The sequence below is a fragment of the Cannabis sativa genome, chromosome X, assembly GCF_029168945.1.
Source record: "Cannabis sativa cultivar Pink pepper isolate KNU-18-1 chromosome X, ASM2916894v1, whole genome shotgun sequence".
Classification (NCBI taxonomy): Eukaryota; Viridiplantae; Streptophyta; class Magnoliopsida; order Rosales; family Cannabaceae; genus Cannabis; species Cannabis sativa.
In genome coordinates, this window is record NC_083610.1 from 35263273 (window position 1) to 35272115 (window position 8843).

At 35.8% G+C, this 8843-nt stretch overlaps 1 protein-coding gene across 2 annotated transcripts; it reads left to right on the top strand.

Annotated features, from left to right (window-relative positions):
* Window positions 1-3554: 3554 nt before the first annotated feature.
* On the top strand, window positions 3555-8622 carry LOC115710887 (ent-kaurenoic acid oxidase 2). 2 transcript variants are annotated; one of them, XM_030639241.2, is made up of 9 exons: window positions 3555-3958; window positions 4503-4755; window positions 6628-7105; window positions 7191-7457; window positions 7645-7734; window positions 7811-7889; window positions 8019-8125; window positions 8216-8337; window positions 8424-8622. In XM_030639241.2, exons 2-9 carry the CDS (start codon window positions 4532-4534, stop codon window positions 8527-8529), a joined length of 1473 nt encoding a protein of 490 aa, XP_030495101.2. In that variant the 5' UTR covers window positions 3555-3958; window positions 4503-4531; the 3' UTR covers window positions 8530-8622. The 2 variants fall into 2 exon arrangements, with proteins under 2 accessions (XP_030495101.2, XP_030495104.2); XM_030639244.2 differs by having other exon boundaries at window positions 3600-4387.
* Window positions 8623-8843: the final 221 nt, after the last annotated feature.

Genomic DNA, 8843 nt, shown 5'->3' on the forward strand with positions numbered 1-8843 from the left:
GATTGCTGGAGGAATTAGAAGAGGCAGAGATCGACCCCTCAATGCCAACCAAGAAACTCAAAATTGGTCGAGTGCCAGAAATAAAATTCGAATTGATCAAATTTCTAAGGGCAAACCTCGATATTTTTGCTTGGTCACATGAAGACACGGTGGGAATCAATCCATCAGTAAGTTCTCACGCCCTTAATATAGATCCAAACTTCCATCTAGTACAACAAAATTGGAGGCGACTAGATAAAGAGCGAGCACAAGCATTGAAAGATAAGTTGAAAAGTTGCGCACACATCGAGGCATTCTACCCTGTTTGGGTTTCCTATCCCGTATTGGTGCCCAAGCCAAACAACATGTGGCAAGTTTGCATCAATTTTGCTAACCTCAATAAGGCATGTCCAAAGGATTGTTTCCCACTTCCAAGGATCGACCTGCTTGTGGATGCCACAGCTGGTCATGAGATCCCAAGCTTCATGGATGTCTATTCAAGTTACAATTAGATAAAAATGTATCTGCCTGACCAGGAACACACAAGTTTTCTAATAGATGTAGGCATGTATTGCTAAAAGGTGATGCCTTTTGGGCTAAAAAATGTAGAAGCAACCTACCAACGTCTTGTCAATAAGATGTTCAAGGACCTAATCAACCAAAATATGAAAGCCTACGTGGACGACATGTTAGTCAAGTCAAAAAAGACTTGGGGCATATAGAGGACCTAAATGAGGGCTTTAAAATCCTTCGAGAATACAATTTGAAGATAAGCCCCCTCAAATGCTCATTTGAAGTCAATTCGGGCAAGTTCCTTGGCTTCATAGTGAATGCCTGGGGAATCGAAGCAAATCTTGAGAAGATCCAAGCCCTTTTGGACATGAAACTGCCCATGAATATCAAGGAGGTACATAGTTTAACTAGCCAGATAGCGCAAATTTGTGTCAAGCTCAACAAATAAGTTTGTCCTGTGCTTCAACATCCTCCAGAGAAATAAGAAGTTTGAATGGGAAAATAAATGTGAAGTTGCCTTTCAAGAATTAAAAAGTAACTAGCTCAACCTCACATCCTATCAAAACCCCTAGATAATGAAAAAATAGGAATATACCTGGTAGTTATGAAGTTCACTTTAAGTGCGGTCCTCATTCGAGAAAAAATGGAGTTTAGTATCCAGTGTATTATGTTAGCAAGAGGCTTATTGATGCAGAAATTCAATACCATCCAATCAAAAAGCTAACATATTGCCTGCTACTAGCTTCAAGAAAACTAAGGCCTACTTTCAAGCTCATCCTATTATAGTATACACCGACCAACCACTATGACAAGTTCTACAAAAACTTGAAGCGTCTGGCCGGTTGCTTAAATGGGCAATCAAAGTGGGACAATACGAGATAACCTACCAACCAAGGGTAATAATAAAAGGTCAGGCTCTCACCGAATTTGTTGCTGAATGCATGAATGTAACTCTTGAAAACTCTGAGCAAGAGCAAGAGCAGAAGCAAAAGCCAGAGAAAAAGCAAGTGCCAGAGAAGAAGCGAGTGCAAGAGCAAGAAAAATTGGCGAGGAAGTTACACGTTGATGGTTCCTACACGAATAGACTATCTGGCGTAGGAATTGTCCTCATTAAACCTGGAGGCAGCAACTGCATAGTGCCATAAAGTTTGGTTTCAAAGCCTCAAACAATGAAGCCGAATACGAAGCCCTTATTGCTGAACTGAAATTGGCACACGAGGTCTAAGCAGAGTACCTAGACATATTCAGAGACTCCCAACTCATGGTTAATCATGTTCTAGGTGAATACACTACCTAGGGGAGAAAAGATGATGGCATAGCTAAGAAAGATACAAGACCTTCTAAGTTAACTCAAAGGGTACACCATCAAACAAATCCCCATAGAAGAAAATATCACAGTAGATGCCCTTGTCCGGCTCGCCAGCAGCACAGAAGCAGACAAGACAAATCTCGTCCTTATTCAATACCTACAAGATCCAAGTATTCTATTCCAGAAGAAATAGTTATGCTAGATGATAGCCTGACCTGGATGACACCAATAGCAACATACCTTCAGCCAAGAGTGCTGCCAGAAAACAAAAACGAAGTAAGAAAGATAATGAGGAAAGTTGTTTGGTATCTAATCCTAGACGGAATTATGTACCATTGTGGTTTTTCGATGCTACTCTTAAGATGTGTTACCCCAAGAATAAGTTGCACGACTCCTAATTGAAGTTCATGAAGGTGTCTACGACAATCACGCTAGGAGCAGAGTCTTTGAAAAAAAGCACTCAGATAAGGGTATTTTTGGCCTACAATGATCAAGGATTCAATAGACTATGTCAAAAATTGTGAAAAGTGCCAATGGTTCTCTAAGCTCCACCATACAAATGCAGTCTCCATGGCCATTTTCTATATGGGGAATAGACCTTATCGGGAAACTCTCGAAGGAGAAAGGAGGAGTGCAGCATGCCGTGGTCGTTGTCGAATATTTTACAAAATGGACTGAGGCGAAACCTTTGGCCACTATAACGTCAAAGAAAGTCCTGGATTTTTTTGTTAAAAACATCATCTGTCGGTGGTCTCCCACAGAAGATTGTATCAAATAATGGTAAACAATTCGATAGCGATATGTTCATTGATTTTTGCAGTCGACACGACATTATTAAAAGCTTCTTTGCAGTTACTTACCCACAAGAAAACAGGCAAGTAGAAGCTGTAAATAAAACCATCAAAGACACACTAAAATAACGTCTTGAAGAGGCAGAGGGCAAATGGGCCGAACAACTTCTAGAAGTACTTTGGTCATACAGAACTACCGAGAGGACGACCACTGGACAAACACCTTTTGCTTTAGCTTATGGCTATAAATAAGTGTTGCTCGTCGAATTGGAACTACTATCTCCTAGGAGGATATCCTACGACCATGAAGTAAACCACACTCTCCTAACAGAAACCCTTGATGAAATCAAAGAAAAACAGATCAGGCCAACTTGAAGTTACAAGCCTACCAACTAAAGGTGGCCGGTCAGATACTTTAACAAGGACGCCAATGACAGAAAATTTTTTGTAGGAGATATGGTACTTCGAAAAATATTTCTAAATACCAAAAACCCTACGACAAGAGTACTTGGCCCAACTGAGAAGGACTGTACCATAAGAAAGGCTAAAAAATACCTTCCAAGTATCATAAGAAGTTACATAACCACACATTTTAATTAAATAAATAATAAAAAAAATTACTAACCAGTTAATAGCATTGGGCACTTTAAGCATTCAAATCAAACATACAAACTTAACTTTCCCTCACTATTTGACATCAAAATAAATTATAAATATAATTACTATATTGTGTAATAATTACACTAACTTTCAAAAACGTCCATAACATTACTAACAAATTTCAAAATTTTCTAAAGGAAAAATAAAAACTGAGATATGTATTTTTGGCATTAATACATTGTATGCCAGCCAATCCTCTTCCAAAGTTTCTAATTCCCTTGCGTTAGAATCATAAAGTGGTTGCCAACTCATGATGTGTGGTCTTTTATATATGGAAGTAGCGTTACTAGTTTTTCCAATGTATTACAATATATATATATATGCCATATTTATATATATACGTATGTAACTCACTAAACGAGAATATCATTGCTTCAAAATCCAAGTGTCTTATTATTATTATTACATAAAATAAAGATGGGTGTTTAATGAGCTGAAAAGGTATGCTTTTTCTAGAATTCCAATTGGAGCATGCAATAGAGAGCAGTAATGACATACCAAATAATATTTTGTATAGTCTATTTTTTAGTGTCTTCTGTATTTTATAAGTTTTCTTTAGTTATATAAGAGAGAGAGATAGGAAGAAGAAGAAGAAGATGAAGATGATGAAGAAGTTGATGATGTTGCTGTTGCTGTTGCGGTTGCTTTCGTTTTAGACTCTTTTTGATATATATATAGGAGCACAAAACGACAGAATCACATACATGTAAGGCCGGCTATATCTATACATCTATGTATATAGGCCTTTTTCTTTCTCTGTCCTCTCTCTGTATTTTTATAGGCTAGGCTTTTTCTCTCTCTCTCACACACACACTACACACATACCAACCAACCTTTTCCTCCCTATAAATACCACAAATTTTGCTCTGCTTTTTCTTCGGTTTGATTTCATTTTCTACTTCACAGTTCATAGTTTGAAAAAAAATCACTCCCCTCCCTCTTGTCTCTCTCCTTTCTCATTTTCATTATCTCTTTCAACTTTTTATGGGGTACTATCCCTCTTCTCTCTCCTAATAAGATTTTATGTATAGGGACATGGAAGTAGACTGCTGAGTGTGATATACACAAAACAATAAAAAAAAATACAGACCATCTTTAGTTTTTCTTATTTGTGAAACTGACTCAGAAAGTGGGGGTAGGTGGAGTTGGAGTAGTTTGAATTATTATTATTTTTTTCTTATAACCATTCAGTCATAAATATAAATATATATGTTAAATTATTGGGTTATATTTTATTTACTTGGTTGCAGAAGAAGAAGAAGAAGAAGAAGAAGTAGCAATGGAGTTGGTTGTGTTGATGCTGTGGTGTTTGCTGTGTGGTGTGGTGTTGAAATGGGTTCTGAAGAATGTGAATTGGTGGGTTTATGAAGCAAAGTTAGGTGATAAGCAATACTCTTTGCCTCCAGGTGACTTGGGTTGGCCTTTCCTTGGCAACATGTGGGCTTTTCTCACAGCCTTCAAGTCCTCTGATCCTGACTCTTTCATGTCTTCCTTTATTACCAGGTAATAATAATAATAACTTCTCTTTCATCTCTCTCTCTCTCTCTCTCTCTCTCTCTCTCTCTATCTCTCTCTTTCAATTAGATGATTTTGAGGGAGAGAATAAGGAGGTTGGAATTATATGAGTGTGCCTCCAAGCTTTAGCCAGTAATGGTGGCTGTTTGTGTATATGTGTGCGTGTAAATGTGGCTGTGTCTGTGTGTCTCGGGTACCTTAGTGAGTACGGAATCAACAAGGCATTATTTCATTCATACATTAACCAATGAATTATAGAGCTTTGAGTTTGGTTTTTTCTTTTATTATTATTTATTATTATCATTTGAACTGCCACATAATCCAACTTTATTATACCAACATATAATAATCATATTTGTGGTGGTTTATCGAAGTGTTTTTTTTTGTTTTCATACCCAAAAACTAAACTACTAGTCATATGCATAGTTTTATTTTTTTATTGTTTTACTTATATGCACTTGGAGAAAATGACATTCTGATAATAATGTATACTAGTTTAGTGCCACATACACACATCAAAAGGATAAAGAAATATTTCATTTAGCCACCCCTTTTTTTCACTTTATTTATTTTGGGCTAAAAATAAGATAGAAAAGTGGAGAAAATTGTTTGTTTCGGCCGTCCATTCCAAATTGGTTTTGATTCTTTTACTCTGGATGTCATTGTAAGCATCTGGGACTTTGGTCCCACCAGGGGCACCCCATACTTCTCTAGTGGACCATCACTGTATGATTTTTGGTCAGGTCTTTCTTATTCAGTGTAGTATTACACAGAAAATGTACTATATGATATGTTTAATACCATATCTATATTATATAACTAGAACCTATAAGAAATATAGTTCAGTTAATAAATAAAAAAGTTTTTTTGATGATATGTGACTTTATATTTTCTTTCTTTCCTTTTTAATATATACGAATATATTTTTGTTATTTGGTTTTGCTTTGTTCTAAGCTTCAAATTTTTGACATCTGTAGGACTGGGGAACAGGTAATAAACACTATACATAATGGAATCGATTCTGTTTGTTTTTAAATTGCAAAAGGCAGTGCCCTTTCCCAACAGTTGAGAAGCTATAATTGATAATATCTTGTCTGGCTCACCATGTTATAAATAAAATGTAAATGTATTTATATATTTACATTCTGTTACCCTTTGACCATTTTGGTCAAAGGTTATTTGGGGACATAAAAGAAAAAAAAAGAAGAGTGATATCAACCAAAATCCAAGTGTACTACTGCTTTACTAAATTTCAAATGAAACACTGTGTCTTTGACTTTAACACTGTTAAATGAATAATATAAGGTGACTCTTATACCATTGGATTATTACTAAATTACTAATATGTGGTTCTGAAATTGATACCTAACATGTCAACTGACCAGAATAATAAAATATATATATCATCTTATTTCTTGTACACATGCCTACAGATATAATATAAATAATATTCATATAGATTTGGCTGTATCAGATCAGTTCTGTGGATTAGAAATCTATTGATGAGATACAGGCTACTTGTGCTATATAAGTTGCTGAGCTGTACAAAAGCATCTAGTGACTGCAAAATGATTAGAAAGGAAGGAAATATTATTAAGAAATGAATGGTTGAAACTAAACTACTGTGTGTGAATTATTATTGTTATGGACACAGACACTATATCTAACAGATATGATTTTGATGTTTTTTGTATGTACATACTTTTAGCAACATTGGGATTAATGAATTTGGAAATCTCAAACTCAATAATCTTATCTGTTAACATAATCACAAACACAATGGGCTAGAAGAAGTTTCTATTCTATGATCTATGATGATGTATGCACCACAAGTGTTAACATTTGTGTTTGTATTTTCAGGTTTGGCCGTACAGGAATCTACAAGGCCTTCATGTTTGGTAATCCTAGTGTGATTGTGACGACGCCTGAAACTTGTAAGCGAGTGCTGACAGATGATGATGCATTCAAGCCAGGTTGGCCTCGTGCAACCGTGGAACTCATTGGAAAGAAATCTTTCACTGGGATTTCTTCTGAAGAACACAAGTGGTTGAGGAAGTTAACAGCTGCACCAGTGAATGGTCATGAAGCATTATCAATGTACATTGAATACATACAAGATAATGTTGTGGCTTCATTGGAGAAATGGTCTAACATGGGACAAATTGAGTTCTTGACTGAAATTAGAAGGCTAACTTTTCGGATTATTATGTACATTTTTTTAAGCTCGGAGAGTGAGCCTGTGATGGATTCTTTGGAGAGGGAATACACAATTCTTAACCATGGTGTTAGAGCCATGGCCATTAACATTCCTGGATTTGCTTATTATAGAGCTCTCAAGGTAACATTAAATAAATAAATAAAAAACACAAAGCTATTTTTTTGTAAACAACTTACATTATTGTATGATAATCTTAATTTTCCAGTCCAGGAAAAAACTTGTAGCTGTGTTTCAATCTATTGTAGATGAAAGAAGAGCTAATAAGAAGGCCAGCATAGCCACAACAAAGAAGAAAGATATGATGGATTCTTTGCTAGATGTTGAAGATGAAAATGGTAGAAAATTGAGTGATGAGGAGGTCATAGATATTTTATTAATGTACTTGAATGCAGGCCATGAATCTTCTGGTCATATGATTATGTGGACTATTGTTTTCCTTGAAAAACACCCCGAAATTCTAGAAAAGGCCAAGGTATTGCCCTGTTTTTGGCTCTGACTTTTGTACTCATCAAATTTTGTGTAAATGATCACCGAAAAGCAAGTGTACAATAGATTAAAATGTTGGCCTTTAGTACAATAGCTTAGCTGTGTTTCATTGTATTTTATATTTATATATGATATATATATGATTAATGGCTTGCTTAATCTGACAATTGCAGGAAGAGCAAGAAGAGATTGTAAAGAAAAGGCCATCAACACAGAAAGGATTGACTCTTAAAGAAATTCGAGGAATGGAGTATCTTTCTGATGTAAGCCATCGGTGATTATCATAACACTAAAATCTGACCATTGCAGCCTCCCTCAATTGACATTTTTCTGTTGTAGGTGATCGATGAAACACTAAGATTGATAACATTCTCGCTCACTGTTTTCCGCGAGGCCAAACGTGATGTGAACATAAGCGGTTGGTCATTGTTCTAGTTTCCACAACAGTAATGTTTAGCTTCATAACATGATTCATGTACGGAAAGACATGGGTTTCTCCTAAGGTTACTTTTTAATATTAATACAAAGTGATATTCCATTTTTACAGGTTACACCATCCCCAAAGGTTGGAAAGTCTTGGTCTGGTTTAGAAGTGTTCATTCAGATCCTGAAATATATCCAAATCCAAAGGAGTTCAATCCTGGAAGATGGAAGGTAAAAGCAGCATGTGTTATACTAACTTAGTATTATCTATTGTCTCATATACATACATATATAACTATTTTCACGTTGTTTATTGCATAGGGTTATACACCAAAAGCAGGATCATTCCTTCCCTTTGGAGCTGGAAGCAGATTGTGTCCAGGAAATGATTTAGCTAAGATGGAAATTTCTATTTTTCTTCACTATTATCTCCTCAATTATAGGTGAGTTATAATAATCCAAACATTTTCTCCTCACTTATTGGAAATGTTATGAATCTTAACTGAGAATTGTAATGTGTTTTTCACAGGCTGAAAAGGATTAACCCAGGAAGTCCAGTGATGTACTTGCCTCATTCTAGGCCTAAAGACAATTGTTTGGCTAAAGTTGTGAAATGCCCATCTTCACATGTATAATAACACAACATTGAAACAAAGAGAGAATGAACACATTATTGTTCCATTTGATATGATGGATTATTATTGAATAAAATTTCTTTGTTCTCTTCATTTGTTTGTTCGTCACATTTTTGCCTTCCGAACTTTTACATGTACTAAATCATGCCCTTTGAACTTTTAAGGTCGTTACAAATAGTCGTAGTCTTTTAGCTTATGTAGTGGTCGGCCTTCCTACACGCACGCGCCTGCCAGAATGCCTCCTCACCTGAACTATTGAGATTGTTGGATTTAAGGACTTTTATCCAATTTTAGTAAAAAAAATCTTAATATGG

Excerpts from the sequence above, each read along its gene's own strand:
- LOC115710887 (XM_030639241.2), top strand. The coding sequence starts at position 4,532 with ATGGAGTTGGTTGTGTTGATGCTGTGGTGTTTGCTGTGTGGTGTGGTG. Across the intron at positions 7,890-8,018 it reads ACGTGATGTGAACATAAGCG|GTTACACCATCCCCAAAGGT; the intron begins GTTGGTCATTGT and ends CCATTTTTACAG. Across the intron at positions 8,338-8,423 it reads TATTATCTCCTCAATTATAG|GCTGAAAAGGATTAACCCAG; the intron begins GTGAGTTATAAT and ends TGTTTTTCACAG.